The sequence below is a fragment of the Sinocyclocheilus grahami genome, unplaced genomic scaffold, assembly GCF_001515645.1.
Source record: "Sinocyclocheilus grahami isolate Dianchi unplaced genomic scaffold, SAMN03320097.WGS_v1.1 scaffold162.1, whole genome shotgun sequence".
Taxonomy (NCBI): Eukaryota; Metazoa; Chordata; class Actinopteri; order Cypriniformes; family Cyprinidae; genus Sinocyclocheilus; species Sinocyclocheilus grahami.
Window position 1 is genome coordinate 100,384 of NW_015505341.1, and position 21,086 is coordinate 121,469.

General features: G+C 37.5%; 1 protein-coding gene and 1 pseudogene across 2 annotated transcripts; both read right to left on the bottom strand.

Moving 5' to 3' along the window:
* Window positions 1-312: 312 nt before the first annotated feature.
* Window positions 313-10,592, bottom strand: LOC107592986 (UPF0524 protein C3orf70 homolog B). 2 transcript variants are annotated; one of them, XM_016282568.1, is made up of 3 exons: window positions 10,130-10,592; window positions 9,380-9,568; window positions 313-1,218 (listed from the first exon to the last, which is right to left on the bottom strand). In XM_016282568.1, the coding sequence occupies exons 2-3, from the start codon at window positions 9,561-9,563 to the stop codon at window positions 629-631; spliced, it is 774 nt and encodes a 257-aa protein (XP_016138054.1). In that variant the 5' UTR covers window positions 9,564-9,568; window positions 10,130-10,592; the 3' UTR covers window positions 313-628. The 2 variants fall into 2 exon arrangements, with proteins under 2 accessions (XP_016138054.1, XP_016138053.1); XM_016282567.1 differs by lacking the exon at window positions 10,130-10,592 and adding an exon at window positions 9,871-9,933 and having other exon boundaries at window positions 314-1,218.
* Window positions 10,593-11,937: 1,345 nt separating this feature from the next.
* On the bottom strand, window positions 11,938-20,863 carry LOC107592987 (peroxisomal bifunctional enzyme-like; annotated as a pseudogene).
* Window positions 20,864-21,086: the final 223 nt, after the last annotated feature.

The window sequence follows — 21,086 nt, forward strand, 5'->3', positions numbered from 1 at the left end:
CCATCAGTGATGGAAACATAAAATTGCAAGCTTACAGAGTTTTTCCTCGGTTGAGAGTCGAGACTGCTCTTCTTCACAGATCATTCTGATAGTTTGAGGTTACATGGTTGGATGTTATCACCATATCTTACTAGCTACACAAAGATTTAATACTAAGAAGAAAATCCTACAAGATGAATATCTGAAAAATGTGTAATCGGAGCAAGTAGCATAAATGCCACCACAGTAACCTGACATATTTTCTATTTACTGACATGACTATAAAATAATTCATTTTGAATAAATTAGCCCCAATTCCCCAATTTATTTAGCATAAATTACCCCCAGTTCACTATGACATACTATAGTGAACTGAGGTAAGCCAAGAACATAGTTCTGATTCTCGCTCAATAATGGTATTTGGTTTACTTCTATCCAAAAAGTCTTCCATAGTGCAGGTTTAAAATCAAGGACTGCGATCAACATCAAATTCAGGACAATGTTAGGTGTAACAATAAGTGTAGAGATTAAAGACAAATGCAAAGTATAGCACTGTCTTTATGGGTGTAGCATTTTCCTCTACATACAATATTTATTTTAACACAATGAGTTTATCTGGTCAGACAAAGAGAGAGAGATCACACAAATATCACACAGTAGTTTCAATATTTTCAATAATCTCCACAATGGATTTGGAAGGGGACAGCAGGGTGCATTCATCCTGGTCCCATAGACTTCCTGGACTGGAGTGTCCATCTGTGCTAAGTTCATCCTCTTCCTCAGACTCTTCTTCACAGGACTCCAGATAGTGTCCTCCCAACGCATTGATCCCTGAGTCCTCGGAGCTGGAGGGCGAAGAGCAGTGGCCCATTTTTGGTCCTTTAACAGTCTTCTCAACAGTTTGCTTGGCTTCGGTGTGTTGTTTCTGTGGTGTCAGAGAGGCGGGTTTTATCTGAGGCGGGGTGGGAGGGGCCTCCGTGTGAATTGGGGGCCGCTGAACGTAGCACATCTTGCCGTTGATGCGTTTGACAATGTAGTCATCGATGAACAGTTCGGCAATGTTGCAGTATTTGGGAGATTCGGGACAAGGTGGAGGTAGGAAACAGGGGGAGATGTGGAGGAATCGTTCAGCCAGTGAGATGGACAGATCGACTGTGTCGGTGCAGTCAGATGGAGCAGCCGGCACAGGCGTGCTGGGTAACTGAGCGACATTGGTCATGGGCTGGTAGACATATTTACCTGTACAGACAGAGTAAAAGGAGATTATTACCTTGATGTCTCAGAAAGCACATACTAATTTGTGAATTAAAATTGTATTACCTCAACGAGACTGGACCAAGCAGTAATTTTAAACTGAGGCTTTGGGAATATTTAGGTAGCAAAGCTTCAAATGAATAGATTAGCCAAAAATAAAAATTTGCTGAAAATGTACTCAACCTCAGGCCATCATGTAGATGAGTTTGTTTTTCCATCAGAACAGATTTGGAGAAATTTAACATTACATCACTTGCTCACCAGTGGATCCTCTGCAGTGAATGGGTGCCGTCAGAATGAGACTCCAAACAGCTGATGAAAACATCCACTACTAATTCACATGACTCCAGTCCAGAAACAAATACACCATTAAGGCGTGCTTGATCCGTGCATATTTCTCTCCTGATTCATATGAGGTGACTTTTTCACTGGAGAATGCAATATTTTGGATAGATGACGGATTTGTTTCTTACTAACATGCAGCTTTTCACTTAACAAGATGTTAATTAATGGACTGGAGACATGTTGATTACTTGTGGATTATTCTGATGTTTTTATCAGCTGTTTGGACTCTCATTCTGACGGCACCCATTCACTTCCGAGGATCCATTGGTGAACAAGTGATGAAATTCTAAATTTCTCTAAATCTGTTCCAACGGAAAAACAAACTCATCTACATCTTGGATGGCTTGGGGGTGAGTAAATATTCAGCAAATTTGTATTTTTGGGTGAACTGTTCCTTTAAGTATAACTGAGGAATCCAGAAAAAAGGGAAAAGATGCATTGCATTAAAACTCACAGGATGCTTCATTATGTAGTTTCTTGCAGTGCACTGCAGTATTAGTGCCAGGCCTCTGGTCTGAATGTCATCATCATTTACAAATCAATCTGTTTTGTTTTCATTAAAACACAAATATCAGTATCTCACACAGAGACAGTTATCCAAAAACCTGTGGCATGCATCTACATGCCGATGAAAACTTCTGGCACACACTACTTTTGTTAGTTATTTTTGGATTTGCTGTCAGAAAAGAGAGATCAAAAATCTAAAATTGTCAAATGAAATTCATTGAAACATATTTTATTACATAATAAAAACCTGTGTACAGTCAGAATAGTTAGAGATGAAAAAAAAAGAATTATCCACTGAGGTGGTATTACAGTTCAGCAATACTACTTTCAGAATGAATTAATGGGGCTTATTCTACATGTTGTAGCAATTTATATTTATCATAATCCACTAAGTAGGGCTGCACGATTAATTGAATGAGATTGTCATGCGCATCTTGTCAGTAAAGCCAGTAAAAAGTAAAGTCACCAAAAACTACTATATTAGCTACACATTCAACAGCACTCACAGCATATACAGAACTAATCTGAGAACATAAAGAAATATACCACATGTGAGATTTTCCACCTTTTTATTAATAGGTGTTTAAATAAAATTTCTGATCCCACATTATACAAATCTGGATTATTTGTGACCCTGGAGCACAAAAGCAGTCATAAGTAGCACGGGTATATTTGTAGCAATATTGTATGGGTCAAAATTATTCATTTTTCTTTTATGCCAAAAATCATTAGGATATTAAGTTAAGATCATGTTCCATGAAGATATTTTGATATGAAGATAACTTCCTACCGTAAATATAGCAAAACTTAATTTTTGATTAATAATATGCATTGCTAAGAACTTCATTTGGACCAATTTAAAGGCGATTTTCTCAATATTTAGATTATTGTCCTATCCTAACAAACCATACATTAATGGAAAGCTTATTTATTCAGCTTTCAGATGATGTATAGATCTCAATTTCACAAAATTGACCCTTATGACTGGTTTAGTGGTCCACGGTCACATTTTTGCCCTGAATCCATGGTGGTCTCATGTGCTCATTGTTTTGTAGTCAATCACCCCTCTTTGCAGCTTTTTTAAAAATACAAATAAAAGCTGAAAAGAAAAATGTTGGTTTTCATGAATGGCCCCTTTCATATTTCAATCATATTGTGAATATTACAGATGGGAATTTGAGAGGACTGCTGTATATCAAAAGTTTGATCAAGGAGGATTTTGTCCTATTTTTCATTTTTTGATTCAGCAGGGTGCTCATGCTCCCCCATTGTTGAAAAATCGTCAAAATGAAAAGTCCAGAGAGGGAGGGACAGACGGCACCAAACAGCATGTTTCCGTTCCGTTCCACACATCTGGTAGAATTCAGCCGGGGTGTGATCAGGACAACTATGACAACACTAATCCCCTGTTATCTAAGGCCCAGATCAACATCCACTCACTCGCTCATGGCCTTTGACAGTAAGTCTCTTGTCTTATGTCGCTTTGTCTAAGTGTCTTTCTCACATGCTCAATCTCTGTCTTTCTCTTTCACAAAAAGCATCCCTTGAATTATAAAGAAGTCAGCTCTACAGAGATAACATGTGACAGTAGTCCCATCCATCCCATTCACTTCCCTAGAACGGATTTATAGGGGACACTTAGGAAAGTATAGACCAATTATAGGTTTGTAAACATTCAGGATGCGCGCGCATCATGGTTGCAGAAAAACCGGGAGAGATAGCCTTTACGGCTAGAGAATTTCACGGATAGGGTACAAAATAGTTAGGTTTAAAAAGATTATAAATTATATTGATTAGATGTCATTTTCAAAATGTTCTCTGCATATTACAAGAGCTTGTCACCCAGCGATAAGCACTGTTATTCAACGAAATTGACATTAGAAAGTGGGATAGTCTTACAGATCCGAAACAGGGATGACGTTTCTTGTGGGCGGAGCCTATCTGGAGGCAGAAAATGACGGGTCTCAAGCGGCAGTCTATGGAGCCATAGAATAAAAGAAAAAAAAAGGTACATTTTTTTACTTTATTCTCACAATTCCGAGATTATATCTCACAATTCTAATAAGGAAAAAGAACTCGTCGTTCTCTCTTTTCCCCTCGGCTCTTCTGTCTTTTTTCCCTCAGATTTGACAAACTCACTATTTTTGAGTTAAGTCGAGTTATAAAGTCCGAATTAGGAGATATAAACTTGCATTTGCGAGAGAAAAAGTCAGAATTGTGAGATAAATTAAATAAATGTTATGTAAAAATGTTAATAGTAAGGTTTAAATAACATTTCTAATAGTAAGGTTTAAATAATATTTCATGCTGTAACTGTAGGGATAATACAATACGTGCCCTATGAACAGCATATGTGAATATTATGTAGACCTATTGTTTAAATCGAATTTATGCTTTAAAAGTATTCATAACAGTTTTCATCCATAGTATGTCCATTTAAACGTCTGCGTTTAGCTTCAAATGGCGTCTTTGATGACAGTATTCTATAAAAATTATTTGCATTCCGATCTTGACATCAAAAGGCACAAAAATATTTTTTTCTTTTATTCCATGGATTTTACCCATTTATCTCCACTTGTTCCCAGTGTTTTTCTGCAACCACTATGCGCGCGCAGCTGCAAGTGACGTAACTGTGACGTCTACTCTGAATTGGTCTATAAGACAGCAGCTGTCAAATATCTTGTGTTTGGGGCTGCAAACAGATGACCGTGCCAGGGTTTAACTAACTAAAAGTAGCAACACTACTAACTAAAGTTGGAGTAGCTTTTCCAGTATTTGGGATAGTGTAATAAAAATGTGTAATAAAACATATAATAATAATAATAATAATAATAATAATATAGAATTCCAAGTAACAAATAACTCTCCTATCACACAGAGCCGCAAAAATTACTAAAACGTTGTATTTTGCATGCCAGGCCAGTAGATGGCGATGCCACTTTGTAAAGAAACTCGTGCATACCTATAGACTGAACATGTAATAATGACGTCACCGTTTTCACAAATTGATGTTTTTATAGTTTATACAGAGACAATAATGGTATCACTTTCAAAAACTTTGAAACCAGTTTTTAAAAGTTTCCATTTTCTGTGGTCTGTGCTACTTGCAATGCTTTTCTGTATTTGGTCGCGTTGTGCGTATATGCAGCACGTTTCTGTATTTTGAGTATTTGCAGCATGTGTTGTCAAACTGATGAAGATGTTTTCTTAATTTGCTGGTGCTTTTTCTATTTTTCTTAAGTTGCAGCACGTTGAACTCTCTCAGCCACCATACATATGTACCATTTAGGAGTAAATAAGGTACAAAGATGTACCTTTTAGCTTTTGTACTTTAGAGTTCTGCCCCAGTGACAATTTTGTATCTTTTTAAGTGTATAAGCATTCAATTATTGTAGCCTTGAGATTTGATATGACTCCTGTAATACATTCATGACTAGAAGTTAACTCATGCATGTGTCGTGGTACTCTCGTGAACGCAACATGGAAGGGAAGACATTGTGGAATAAAGTTCTTATTTTTGTTTTCTTTGTGGTCTTACGGGTTTGGAACGACGTGAGGGTGAGTAATTAATGACAGAATTTTCCTTTTTGGGTGAACTAACCCTTTAATAAACATATCTTGCCAAGAAAAGCAATGATAACAAAAGAAATACAAAAGCAAAACAAACTCATTACATTCTAATGAGATTCCAAACTTGTCCTGTGAAACGTGCAAATGAAGCAAATTGCAGGGGTGGTGAATAACAATAGCAATAATAATTGTGCTGTACTTTTCTCATATGCAATCAACAATAGAGGCTCCACTTGTACAGTTTGCCATTCATTTACAGACTTTTTCAGTTCTTTGTTTTATAAATCTGTTGGACAAAGGACCGGATCTCCAAGCCAGAACAGAGCTCACAGAGGAAATCAATGTTTGACAGCTGGAGCTGCAGGCACAGCGCCAGAAACAGGAGGCTTCATTCTCTTCGTTTCACACATGGCCACATAACATCACTAAGCAGCACGTACACGCCTGAAGCGCAGACACCACTCTTACAGCTTCTGCTCTCTCACCACAGCCCTGGGTTTGCTCAGTGTACGACTGGATACTGTCAAACCCAAACACAGCTGAGCAAAGCTGACGGCATCTTGTGTAGTGCTGTGGAACAATGTACACCATAGCACAGCAATGTCCCATTGGGGCTCTCATTGCACCCTAAGAAGAGGTAAGACACAATAAAGACTTTTTCTACAATAGAAACAGAATTGAATTCGGAAGGATTTTTGAAAAGAACCGTCTCTTATGCTCACCAAGGCTGCATTTATCTGATAAAAAATACAGTAAAGATAGTAATACTGTGAAATATTATTACAAAATAATTGTTTTCTATTTGAATATATTTTAAAATGTAATTTATTCCTGTGATGCAAAGCTGAATTTTCAGCAGACATTACTCTGAGTGCTCCACCTGCTAATGAGCCACTCATGGGGTTGCGAATAGCAGTCACCATTTGTGCTAGGTGTAATTTCAAGTCTGCAACACAGTTATGCAACAGAACTCCAGGATTTCCAGCCATGAATTATTTACACACATACTGGGGTGAGCATTTTGTCTTTGTAATTTTATGGTACATTTAGTGCTTCTCACAATGGCGCACCAGTCAGTAGTTATATCACAGAGCAAGTGTGCTGGCCGATAAACCACAAGCACGCATAATGCTTTGTCTCTATTGCAATAATGGTAGATTAAAGCTGCCATCATGTGCACAGACTGGTAAAGGCCATACACGTATTTAAGAAACACTAAGTGTCTTCCACCATTCTATAGTCCGAATTCATTATTTTGCAACTTCATATCTCATGTGTACATTAATGAAAGGTAAAAACTATTACATTATCACAATGCGTGCAAAAAATGATGAATTAGTCATAAAAGAGAGGCTGCATAACTGCATTAGTAGACCAGTATTACATTGTGCAGAGAGTGGGAATTTATGATGATTACAGACATGCTTTTATTGCTCAAATAAATACATAAATAGAGTACCCTTTCTGTGTTGTATAAGTAATCACAAACATAGGACTGGCCAGTATCTGATCAGTGTTCAAACCAAAATAAGCTAGAAAAGGATGGGGTTAATCAATAAACTACTCTGAGGGACACTGAGGATAATATTCCTTTATTATTTAAACTCAATAAAGTTCAGTTCATTGAGAGGGTATTAAATATGGTTTGATCAGTTCACACAGTTCTAAAGGCCTCACACTGACATTTACCTCTTTTAAACACAATGAAAGCTTTTACAATCACTCAGGAGCTGAACTCAGTCAGAGGGACGTGAGCTAGAAAAAGAAAACATCCTGCTAAAGGAGCGGAGCAGCCGTTTCCTGTGTATACACTGATCACTGGTGGATTCAGGGTCATGTCAAGCTAACGACTGGAGAATATAGAGGTGGTTTCAAGGTTCAGGTGGGGCAAGGTCTGCTTTGATAAAGTCAAATATAAAGGATAACCCTCACACTGGATTTGCTGGTAAGATATTTCCGGGGAGATATTCAAGGCTGACACATCTTGCTTACTAACAAATTCTCAGCCTTGTGCTCAGGTACATCTGAAGTCATATAATGCTGAAAAAGCATCCAAGCGACACCAGACAGCAGTTTCTGATGACAGTACAAGCTCATAAATGTTCTCAAAGCAGCTGTGACAATAAATCAGAAAAACCAAGTTGTGCGATCATACACACAGTGCATCGAATTTATCAAATAAATGTAATTAATGCCTAGATTCATTAAAAAAGTGCAGAAAATGAAATATTGTGCATGTATTCACTATAACCTAGTTTTCCTGCAAGATGATCGACAGCAGTATTTTTTTTTCTGCTACGAATATAGAATGTTTGAGCAGTCATTTTTAATCATACTGCCAGCTGTAATATTGCCCCTTTGTTTTTGTTTTTTTGTGTGTGACGTGAATTATACTTTTTTACTACTGATGTATTTAGAATAGAATAGAGTGGAACAGAATATATTTGCATGTCAGAAGTTGACCACTTACAGTGACACCAGCCCATTCATTATTTTGCAACTTCATATCTCATGTGTACATTAATGAAAGGTAAAAACTATTACATTATCACAATGCGTGCAAAAAATGATGAATTAGTCATAAAAGAGAGGCTGCATAACTGCATTAGTAGACCAGTATTACATTGTGCAGAGAGTGGGAATTTATGATGATTACAGACATGCTTTTATTGCTCAAATAAATACATAAATAGAGTACCCTTTCTGTGTTGTATAAGTAATCACAAACATAGGACTGGCCAGTATCTGATCAGTGTTCAAACCAAAATAAGCTAGAAAAGGATGGGGTTAATCAATAAACTACTCTGAGGGACACTGAGGATAATATTCCTTTATTATTTAAACTCAATAAAGTTCAGTTCCCGTGATGAAAGTGTCATGAGAGGGTATTAAATATGGTTTGATCAGTTCACACAGTTCTAAAGGCCTCACACTGACATTTACCTCTTTTAAACACAATGAAAGCTTTTACAATCACTCAGGAGCTGAACTCAGTCAGAGGGACGTGAGCTAGAAAAAGAAAACATCCTGCTAAAGGAGCGGAGCAGCCGTTTCCTGTGTATACACTGATCACTGGTGGATTCAGGGTCATGTCAAGCTAACGACTGGAGAATATAGAGGTGGTTTCAAGGTTCAGGTGGGGCAAGGTCTGCTTTGATAAAGTCAAATATAAAGGATAACCCTCACACTGGATTTGCTGGTAAGATATTTCCGGGGAGATATTCAAGGCTGACACATCTTGCTTACTAACAAATTCTCAGCCTTGTGCTCAGGTACATCTGAAGTCATATAATGCTGAAAAAGCATCCAAGCGACACCAGACAGCAGTTTCTGATGACAGTACAAGCTCATAAATGTTCTCAAAGCAGCTGTGACAATAAATCAGAAAAACCAAGTTGTGCGATCATACACACAGTGCATCGAATTTATCAAATAAATGTAATTAATGCCTAGATTCATTAAAAAAGTGCAGAAAATGAAATATTGTGCATGTATTCACTATAACCTAGTTTTCCTGCAAGATGATCGACAGCAGTATTTTTTTTTCTGCTACGAATATAGAATGTTTGAGCAGTCATTTTTAATCATACTGCCAGCTGTAATATTGCCCCTTTGTTTTTGTTTTTTTGTGTGTGACGTGAATTATACTTTTTTACTACTGATGTATTTAGAATAGAATAGAGTGGAACAGAATATATTTGCATGTCAGAAGTTGACCACTTACAGTGACACCAGCCCAAATGGCAGCACCAGTGCAGTTTGAAACACTTTCCGTGGCTGTGTGTCGCGCAGATGGACAGTCCATCACAGGCGAGAAAGTCTGGCCTGCCTGCACAGCTTTTGGCCAGAGCCTGAGCTTCATCTAACTTATCGCTCTTCAAAGCCTTCTGAGCTCCAGTGTAAGCCATGGTTACTGTAAGAGAAGAGTCATGCGATGAAAATACACTGTTAACCTGAGTGGTATCTACAAATTTAAAATGCATTACACATAGGAAAGTTTTAGTCTAACATAATAAGGAATGAATTGAATAAAATGTATTTATTCTATGACAGTATACCAAATGTAATAATTTCACATTTCATATTTAGTATTATATAATATTACCATGTGATATCATTGTTTTATGTAAAATGTTACTGTATTAAAAATAAATGAAGAACAGCAGTCTTAAATAATAAGAACTATCCAAGTATTTGGAGTTTGGTTTTGCTTACCTTAATCAGGTTTGAGCACTCAAAGCTGGTGATATCCTGCCATCACACAACATCTGCAAAATTGAATAAAATGTATTTAGGACACTTTCTATGACAGTATACCAAATGTAATAATTTCACATTTCATATTTAGTATTATATAATATTACCATGTGATATCATTGTTTTATGTAAAATGTTACTGTATTAAAAATAAATGAAGAACAGCAGTCTTAAATAATAAGAACTATCCAAGTATTTGGAGTTTGGTTTTGCTTACCTTAATCAGGTTTGAGCACTCAAAGCTGGTGATATCCTGCCATCACACAACATCTGCATTAAGATCCCTGCAGTCGTAATGAATATGAAGAATTACATTTTTCCATATTAAACTGACAAATGGTTTCTGGATGCGGATAATCCTTGGGTTTTCGTAGATTTCCAGAGAAATATCAATTGAACTGAGTTAAAACAACGGTAGCTGTCAGATGTCTATTGAGGAGCAATCATGCACGTGAAGGGTTCTGGAGCGTTCGCTATTTAAAGATGGAAAAAAAAGCTCAGCAAAGCAGCGCAGGTTGAAACTTCTGTGAAACACGATCCCGGTGGCGCTCCTCGTGCTGCTGCTGCCGCGGCGGATGCTGCTCCGGGACTGAGTGAGAGCTGCTCGCACGCGGACACATATTATACTGCACACAGCGGCAGAGACGACACTTGACCAGCAGACGGCGCTGTATTCTTCTGAGAGCCATTACAATGGTTTTCTCATTTATATAATTTTATTGTAAGGTGTATAAAGAAAAGACATTAGAAAGACTTTCTAAATTAATGTATTTTTATTATTATTATTATATTAATTAGACTTATCCTTGGTAAGTTGGTGAGTTTTCAACACATCTTGATGATTAGTGAATCTAAGTACTGATGCAAACTTCTGAGTTCTCTCTTTATGTATCTGTACAAATAATTTGGTCTTCATAGTTTTCTACACCATCTTTGGGCATAGTTCAAAGGGGTGAACACAGGGGTTTAGCGGTGTTTAATTAAACAGCCGCAAACATATTTGGGTAGCAGCACAGAAGCAATAGCAATTAACTTATCCCTTGCAGCAAAGCACAAATCACATCATACACAGTACACCTCACACACCAGCTATTCCCCATAGATCCTCAAAGCCAAATTAATTTAAAAGTTTTCCCTCAAACTGAATGCACAGCCATATAAATAATCAAAAGCATTTTAACAGGTAATTCATCATGTATACACTATCGTTCAAAAGTTTAGGGTCAGTAAGATTTTGGTAAGAAATTAAGACTTTTTGTTAGCAAGAATGCATTAAATTGATCAAAAGTGACAGTAAAGACATTTATAATCTTACAAAAGATCTGTCAGATAAATGCTGTTCTTTTGAACTTTCTATTCATCAAAGAATCCTGAAAAAAGAATCCTGTTTCGACAAAAATTAAGCAGCACAAGTGTTTACAGCATTGATAATAAGAAATGTTTCTTGAGCATCAAATCAACATATTAGAATGATTTCTGAAGGATCATGTGACGCAGATAACTGATAGTGGCTGCTAAAATATTCAGCTTTGCCATCAGAAATAAATTACATTTTCAAAATATATTAAAATAGAAAAGTTATTTTAAATTGTAACAATATTACCGTTTTACTGTATTGTTGACCAAATAAAGTGAGCTTTGCTTAGTATAAGAAACGTCTTTCATAAGCATGGTAGTGTACACAGAATTTAAGTTATTGTGAACCTGTGTGGGCACTTGCAACTATCTGAGCAACCTCTCATCCAAGAATCCTTTAAAGATAAAATGCCACTTTTCTAATGCATTTTGACAGTAGGGTAAATGAAACACCAATGGGCCATGAGACCAGAGCTGTGAAAAAATGAAACAAACTCATTTGCTTGGATTTGTTTGGCTTTCTGCCAAAACTAAAGACATCTTCTTCTAAGAAATGCTAAAAATACAACACAGGACATTAAAACCTCTTCAGGGAGACATAATGAGAGCGATGAGACAGGGTTAAGAGTTGAGAAAGTAAATTCTTTATTAATAACAGGTTTTATGCAGTGTTTAAAACGAACAGAGTTTGCGTGTTGTGTATGGTGCTTTCAGAGATGGCTGTGCATTGTTTTGATATGCTCTCTCCATTTTTGAACAGGAGGAATGCCACAAGCCACAAGTGTTTTCAACAATGGACTGGGCTTCAAATGAGGCACATCAGGATGGGCTTGGTGGTAATGCTCCAACCTCTTCAGCACTCTTTCCAGGCCCACCATGCTGGCGTAGAACATGGGCCCACCTCGATGCCTTGGAAAGCCATAACCGAACAGATAGATGACATCAATATCCTCGGGTCGGGCAGCCATGCCGTCTTCCAGGATACCAAAGCCCTCATTGGCCAGGGCGAAAAGGCATCGCTCGACTATTTCCTGATTTGAGATGTTGCGCGGTTGAATGCCATACTTGCTCCTGTACGTCTCGAGGAGGTTCTGGATAAGTGGGTCAGGTTTCGCGTTTGTGCCTCCACGTTTGTCGTACATGTACCAACCACCACCAGTCTTCTGGCCAAATCTGCCTTGTTCACAGACCATGTCTGGAATGAGACAGTACCTACGTCCTTGGCGCCTACGTGGGGGACTTTCTGGGTCAACATCAGACCCGTTCAAACCAGATTCCTTCCGGACTCTCCAACCAACATCAAGGCCTGCAAGGTCAGACATCCTAAAGACTCCCATCGCAAAACCAAAGTCCTCCAGAGCCTTGTCGATTTGTTCAGGTGTGGCCCCCTCCTCCAGCAGGAAGGTGGCTTGATCTATGTAAGGCTTTAGCATACGGTTTCTAACAAAGCCAGGGCAGTTTCCAACAGCAACACTCACCTTTCCCATCCTCTTCCCAAGGCTCATTGCTGTAGCAATAGTTTCACTTGAGGAACGAGGCCCGCAGACAACTTCTAGGAGCTTCATGACATGTGCAGGTGAAAAGAAGTGCATCCCAACCACCAGGTGTGGTCTGTCCGTCACACCAGCCAACGCATCCACATCCAGACCAGACGTGTTGGTGCAGAGTAGAGTAGCTGGTCTACACACTTTGGACAATTCTTGGAAAACACGCTTCTTAAGTGCCATGTCTTCAAAGACCACTTCAATAACAAGGTCCACATCCTTCAGGTCATGTAAGCTGAGGGTGAATTTGAAGAGATTGAGAGAGGCACTCACTCCCCGTCTTTTGGCATCTCTCTCCAGCATGCCAATCACCATCTGCCTGCCAGTCTCCAAGAGTTTCTTTTCTGACTCTACAGCAATGACAGAAATTCCCACACGTGCCAGACACACAGCAATGCCCCTTCCCATAGTGCCCAGACCTAAAAGAGTGACAAATTGATGGTCAGTACAGAGTAAAACAAAACCACCAATTTAAAACAACATAGGCACAATTAGACTTGTCAATTGGCAGATGGTGAATTCTATGCATGATGGTTTGCACAGTGCATCTCAGAACATCTCTGCTTGTCTCAAACTTCCAAGAAAACAGATGGCTGAAAAATCAACATTAGCACACTAACAGCCAATCAGTGTATAAAGCGGTCCAAGATGAGAATATTCAACAAAAATAAGACAATGAGGGTTTTAAATTAACCATTTAAAAAAAAATTATTTTAATATTGTTCAACAGAGAGAGAATGACGCCAGCAATGGTTTCAATGGTTTCACAGGGGGCACGCTGAACAAATGCATGCTTTAAAGTCACTTTGGGTTAAATAAATGTAAAACAGTAAAAGAAGATATTTTGAAAAATGTCTGAATATGTTTTGTCCACACAATGAAAGTGAATAAAGAAAGTAAGTCAAGTTAAGTAAATAATGACATTTTTTCACATTTCTGTGAACTAACACTCTATACCATTCAGTGTTATTTTAGCATTTTGTGTATACTATCATAGTTTTTATTAATATTTTTGATTAGCTTTTAGTTTTATATTTCAATTGTAATTTTTAGTGAATGTTCCGTAAAGGTGCTGTGTTATTATTATTATTTAAATATTACTATACTACTAAATTATTATTTATTTATATTAACATTTTAATTTAGTTTTAATGTCAATTTAGTGCTTCAACTTATTGCAGTCAGTTGCCAAGACTAAGTTTTTTAACTAATATTTATGATTTATTTCAGCTTTATTTAAATTAACCTTAATGTTTTAATAGTTTTAGTTGACAACACTAACTACGCTTCTTAAGTGCCATGTCTTCAAAGACCACTTCAATAACAAGGTCCACATCCTTCAGGTCATGTAAGCGGAGGGTGAATTTGAAGAGATTGAGAGAGGCACTCACTCCCCGTCTTTTGGCATCTCTCTCCAGCATGCCAATCACCATCTGCCTGCCAGTCTCCAAGAGTTTCTTTTCTGACTCTACAGCAATGACAGAAATTCCCACACGTGCCAGACACACAGCAATGCCCCTTCCCATAGTGCCCAGACCTAAAAGAGTGACAAATTGATGGTCAGTACAGAGTAAAACAAAACCACCAATTTAAAACAACATAGGCACAATTAGACTTGTCAATTGGCAGATGGTGAAACTGAGCAGAGCACAAAACTGCCAGAATTCTATGCATGATGGTTTGCACAGTGCATCTCAGAACATCTCTGCTTGTCTCAAACTTCAAGACAAACAGATGGCTGAAAATCAACATTAGCACACTAACAGCCAATCAGTGTATAAAGCGGTCCAAGATGAGAATATTCAACAAAAATAAGACAATGAGGGTTTTAAATGAACCATTTAAAAAAAATTACTTTAATATTGTTCAACAGAGAGAGAATGACGCCAGCAATGGTTTCAATGGTTTCACAGGGGGCACGCTGAACAAATGCATGCTTTAAAGTCACTTTGGGTTAAATAAATGTAAAACAGTAAAAGAAGATATTTTGAAAAATGTCTGAATATGTTTTGTCCACACAATGAAAGTGAATAAAGAAAGTAAGTCAAGTTAAGTAAATAATGACATTTTTTCACATTTCTGTGAACTAACACTCTATACCATTCAGTGTTATTTTAGCATTTTGTGTATACTATCATAGTTTTTATTAATATTTTTGATTAACTTTTAGTTTTATATTTCAATTGTAATTTTTAGTGAATGTTCCGTAAAGGTGCTGTGTTATTATTATTATTTAAATATTACTATACTACTAAATTATTATTTATTTATATTAACATTTTAATTTAGTTTTAATGTCAATTTAGTCATTTTAGTGCTTCAACTTATTGCAGTCAGTTGCCAAGACTAAGTTTTTTAACTAATATTTATGATTTATTTCAGCTTTATTTAAATTAACCTTAATGTTTTAATAGTTTTAGTTGACAACACTAACTCTGTACCATTCCCAGGTCTTGTTCATGACCATGAAGACATTCTCTTTTGATACCTATGACAGCTGCACTTCGGATCTCTCTGGGTTTGCTGTTGTTCCATTGCACTCCACTAGAGTCCATTTCCCAGCAGTCCTCTGAGCAAAGAAGCAGTACTGAAGAGCCCAGGCCTGGCCAGAGTTGAAAAGAGTGGCCATCAGTTCACCCTCCCGCTTTATTCCCTTGTAGTAAGGCATTGTAGCGGCTGCCCGCACTGCCTGAATACAAGCCAAAGGTGCCATCACTCCCGGAGCCTTCTTTTTAACCTGCATGGTGACTGCATCTAAGAGGGCATCCAGATCTGGAGGGCAGCGTGTGGTCAGCATGCTCACTCTTCGGGAAAGCAGTGGTTTGGCTGTTAAAGATATACAAAAAATGATGTCAAAATATTATGTGAAACATAAAGGCAATGCTGGGTGGACAGTCCTGAACCTTTCTGGTGACTAATGCCTGTTCCCGATTTGATTTACAGATTATAGATTAACAATGAAAAGTGGTAATGATCTATATACAGTTACACAAAAACCATACAGTACTGAATCTGTCAACAAGTTCATCTACCAATATTTCAAAATCCTTATGGTAATATATATCACTTGCTAAAATATGAATTGAATTTCTGAAAGTCTGAAAGTGTATAACCATGGCACTCAAAGCAGTGTGGCAGACACTGACTTGAGTCATATTCTGTCTGGCATACACCCATTCACACTTCCTCATATATACACTGGCACAACAAACCAACACACACACACAACAGCCCATAAAAACTGCATTTTTCTGAACTTACCAGAGGTTCTAACGTTTGATTTCCTGCCTCACTAAAAGGATTATGCAGGGTGGTACTTGATTCAATATAGTTTCTAACTGCATTAGATTCATCTTTCTCTCTGGAAACTGGGTCACACTGATGAGCCTTAAAGGGCCAGCAAAACCAGAAACCAACAGTTCTGTCTGCTTTCTGCACTGCCCTGTTTTGAGCAATCAATAAAAAGCATATTGATAGGAATGAGTATTTTAAAACTGTGCTCAAGGGTATGATTTATTAATTCTCTAAATTTCAGAGCTGCAAACTTTTCACTAAACATGATTCACTAAGCTTGTGTTCATTTGTTGCACTATACAATGGCTATGAGTAATTCCTTTAAATTAACACATAAAAGCATAAGTAGTGTTCAGTTTGATATCTAGTGTGCTGTGCACACTACTGCATGATACAGATGTATCTGTGGTTAATCTGTGTTGCTGTGGGCAGGACTTGAATCACTAATGCTGTGATTTATTGTGAGCAAGTACTGTAGGGCTGGGTTAGATCCTGATAGGTGCAGATGTTTCTGTGACTGGAAAACAAGATGAATCTCTAAAGCTATGAGAGCCGAGAGCGAGACTCTACAAAAAGTGTTTAGGGAATATCAATATGCCACTTCTGATTACTTATGACATGGTTCCCTGTTAAATAAATTAATTAATAAAAAATAAAAAACGAGCACATAATCTTGGTTCAGCAAGTATTTTTTCCATTCATTGTGAAAAGGGATTTTAAACAAATTCTTCAAGAGCTACAAGATGAATGACAACATTTCAACATTGACTTGAGGCAAATAAATAAATAATTGGAAATCAGTTAAAAGACACTCATAACATTTACATTCTTGTATGAGTAAATTAACTACTCAGGAAGCACTGTGAATGATGTAACTGAATCAAAAGCAATTATACAAATTAAACTACTGACTTACAGTAATTATGAAGTGTAAAAATGTTTGTCAGTAAGGCTGGATTTATTTGATGAAAAATACAGTAAAATTGTGAAATATTATTACAAATTAAAACAACTTGTTTCTATTGTAATACATACTTTAAAAAATGTAATTTATTCCTGAGATGTAAAGAATTGAATTTAACTCCAGTCTTCAGTGTCACAAGTGTTTGGTGCAGTTTTTTTTGTGCTGTTTACATTCTGACAGATTTGACTATATTTAACCATTTACACTAGTTATTTACCATTAATTAGTAAATCAGGCACATTTGGCTGTTGTCCACCATACCAGCTCCGCAATTCCATTTAGTTGACTGTCATGAGGATTTGGTCGGGTTGATCTTCGCTCTGTGTGTGATTACAGTGACAGCATTAGTTGTGGCCAATCTTTAATCTCCCTCCAGAGCTTATCCTGACTCTAGATGAACCCTGATCTCTCCCTAAGAGTGTCACTCACAACATTCACATTACAAGGGATCTGGCTCCCTCAGTCTAAGCGAGAATTTGTAGCCTGTAGAGTACAACGAACAGCTGCACTTACTGTAGACCTAGAAAAGCTGAATAATTTGACAGAAATATTTCAGAGTTCAGTAATCCTTTCAATGATTTAATTGCTCTCATATGATTTTTCATTACTGGAGAAAATGAGGGTCAAGCAGAAGGTGAAGAATTGGCATTCATTTTTCAGAAGCTGCAGAGAGAGTCTCTAATCACTTTTTCAGGCCGAGCACGATTCAACAACCTCCAAGCGACAGTATAAACACATTTTTGACTCCACTTGACCTGTAAATAGCCAGTTAAAAAGTCTAGTCCCTGAGTATAATCATTAGCATTTCGCAAGTTTTTGAACTAGTTTGAGGTTATATAAAGACCATCTTAACATAAAAGGGAATAAAAGATTTTTAATACTCAAGAACTTGACTGTTACTGAAAAAAAAACATACATAAAAAAATGTAATTTGTTCAAATCGTTCTCCAATGAGGGGTCACAGTTAATATTCTAATAATGTTTGTTCCTTTTCACTTCTTGAAAAATAGATCAAAGCAAAGAACGACTTTGCAACTCGTTGACAAGGATATGAAACATTAATTCCATTTGCTGTGACAAAGGTTTTATCTGGTATGTCCCCTGACTCTGAAAGCCTGCCAAAGACGCTGCTTCCCTTTACTGTTCAGTCTGTATTTCCGCTTTACCAGTTCATGACATACCTACAGCTCTCAGGGCAAACTCCACCGCCACCTCACAAGCATTCTGCTCTGTGACCTGGTCAACGATGCCCAGCTTCAGAGATATGGCGGCCTGCAACGTCAAACAATAATGCTGCTGTTGGTAAATGAGAAACTGAGCGATGTGGGGTGCTTTACTTGCTTATTTTTTTGCTTAATATATTATGACAACGGGTGAGGAAAATCCCATCACAATCATAAAACAACTGAAATCTGATTGCTCATTTGTTAAAGGATTAGTTCACTCAGAAATGAAAATAAATTACTCATCCTCATAGAGTTTCAATCTTGCATACTGTTATTTTACCAGAAGAAAACAAATCCGTTTTTTTTAAAGAATGTTCACACGTGCCCACAATAAATAAATAAAGATATATGTGGTCAAAAATAGGCACTGTGAAAATTCTTCTTTCTATTTGTGTTCTACTAAAAAATATCAGAACATATGTTTGGAATGACATAAGGGTGAGCAAATAATGAAATTTTTCATTTTTGGATGAACTATTGCTGTAAACCCTAAGGCAAATCAATCAGAAATGATGTACAATGCTGACACCTAGTGGGAAAATGTTTACTTATTACTAAAAACACCATGAAGTGCTGTAAGGATTTCATTTTTTTAACATAATGTACCTTATCAGATTAAATTTAGCACTTGCTAAAGTGAAAAACTATTTAATTATTTATGAATTCTCTTTCGAAATAATAGCAATGGCAGTTACTGAACAGGGGAAAAAAGAATTAGGGGACCAGCTCATTCTTTCTTAGCCAATTGGAAATTTCAGAAATACTCTCTGCATGACATGGCTGATATGTTTTTTTTTTTTGGAAGGTTGCAGAGAGGGCATGTGGTTGAAGATAGTAAAGTGGCTGAAATCTGATGGGGTGAATTGTGGGTGTGCCAGTAGGCTAAGTGTATGATTTACCAGTGGTGATCAGTTCTAGGGCAGCAGGAATGCCAATGAGCCTGAGAAGACGCTGTGTTCCCCCTGCAGCTGGCAGGATGCCCAAAGTCACCTCTGGAAATCCAAGACGTGCCTGGAACACATGGTATGTTATACACTACATACATAGTGCATAAACCACAAAACAACAACCTTTCCCTTCTCTGATAAACTTTACATATTAATATCAAAGTTCAACCGATTAACTAGGGACATATCAGCACTAGACCGTATTGCACAATATTGAAGCTAGTTCAGTACACATGTTCAAAAGAATAAACTGCAGTATAAAATGATTTACCTTAGAGCAGGGTTCCTCAAATCTTACCCTGGATGTCCAATGCGCTGCAGAGTTTAGCTCCAACCCTGATCAAACTCAGCTACCTGTGATTTTCTAATGATCCTGAAGACATTGATTAGCATGCTCAGGTGTGTTTGATTAGGGTTAGAGCTAAACTCTGCAGGAAAGTGGATCTCGTGGGCCAGATTTGAGGATCCCTGCCTTAGAGTGTGCAATACGATAGTGACAGACTAGGGCTAATTCAAAGCCCCCACCTAGAGCAACCCCCTCTATGGCAGCAACCACAGGCTTCTCTCCTGCCTCTATGGCATCTAACAAGGGTACCAATGGAGGCCCTTTTAAAGGCCCAGCAAACTCCCGAATGTCTGCACCTGCAGAAGAACACTGCATCATCAGATATTAGATGGCCTTAAGGCTTGAATACACAATGAGACGTATGTTTGTAGGAACAACTTTAAAGTCTGGCAGTGTGTGATCCTGAGTTGTTTAGTATGCCCAGTTTTTCCTCTGTAAACATTTACCAATGTCGTCAAGTGTATGTCGCCTAGTGTTTTAAAATATGTTCCGATTTTAAAAGTTGTGTAGTGTATTTCATCCTTTACATAACTCAGCCAGAGCAAGCATTTAATTGACAGACTTAAAAAAAGCTTTTGGTGGATGTTTATCTTTAATAGTCTAACCTCCACAAAAGCTTCCATTCTCTCCACAGATGACCACGGCCGTGACCTCTGGGTCACTCAGGGCACACTTCATGCTCTTTGCGATGGCATGACGCACAGCAGAACTAAGGAGAAAGAGCACGGACATGATCAAATCACTTTTGTTCATTAACTTAAAAAATGCATTTGAAAAATGGACATTTCAATGACACTTTGTCTTTGTGGACAAGATCATGTGTATAAATCACAGCATTTATAAAAAGTTTTATACAAAGTAGTGCATTAAGCATTATAATAATAGAAAAATATATGCAAGATTGTATGCATTACTGTAGTTTTTTTTTTTTTTTTACAAACAGGTGGATAATGCATTAAGTAAATGAATTCGTTTTAGTATTATTTAGCAGGTTTTCACCGACCTCGAGGCATTGACTGGTGGGTTGGTAAGAGTGATCAGAGCAACTGATCTTTTAACAAGTTCATATCGGGCCATTTTGTTGAGCTGAACGGTGTTGTTGCGAGTTGAAAGAACTGCAGGACTTCGGGACACCAGCAAACTCAGTGCATCAGTGCAATCACAGCCGCTCTTAATATTGGAGCTTGTGTCTTTAAGTGAGGACGTCGCATGTCCTACGTGTCTTCCATGACAACTGACTTTCACTAGGAGTATAAAACATTGGTTTGCCAAAATAAAGCTAAAGTTATTCAATTAACATCTGGTCACCGCAGGAGACTTCCATTTTTACTAATTCTACTATGGTCGACTGGCTCATGAATATTACATCTGCGACGTCCACCCAGTAGTCTTTTTCCGATTTGGTGAAGGACAAATGTCATTGCAGTTTTTGGATTGACAAAAATTTTATATAGAGGACACTAAATATAATTTTGAGTGGAATTGTATATTTCTGAG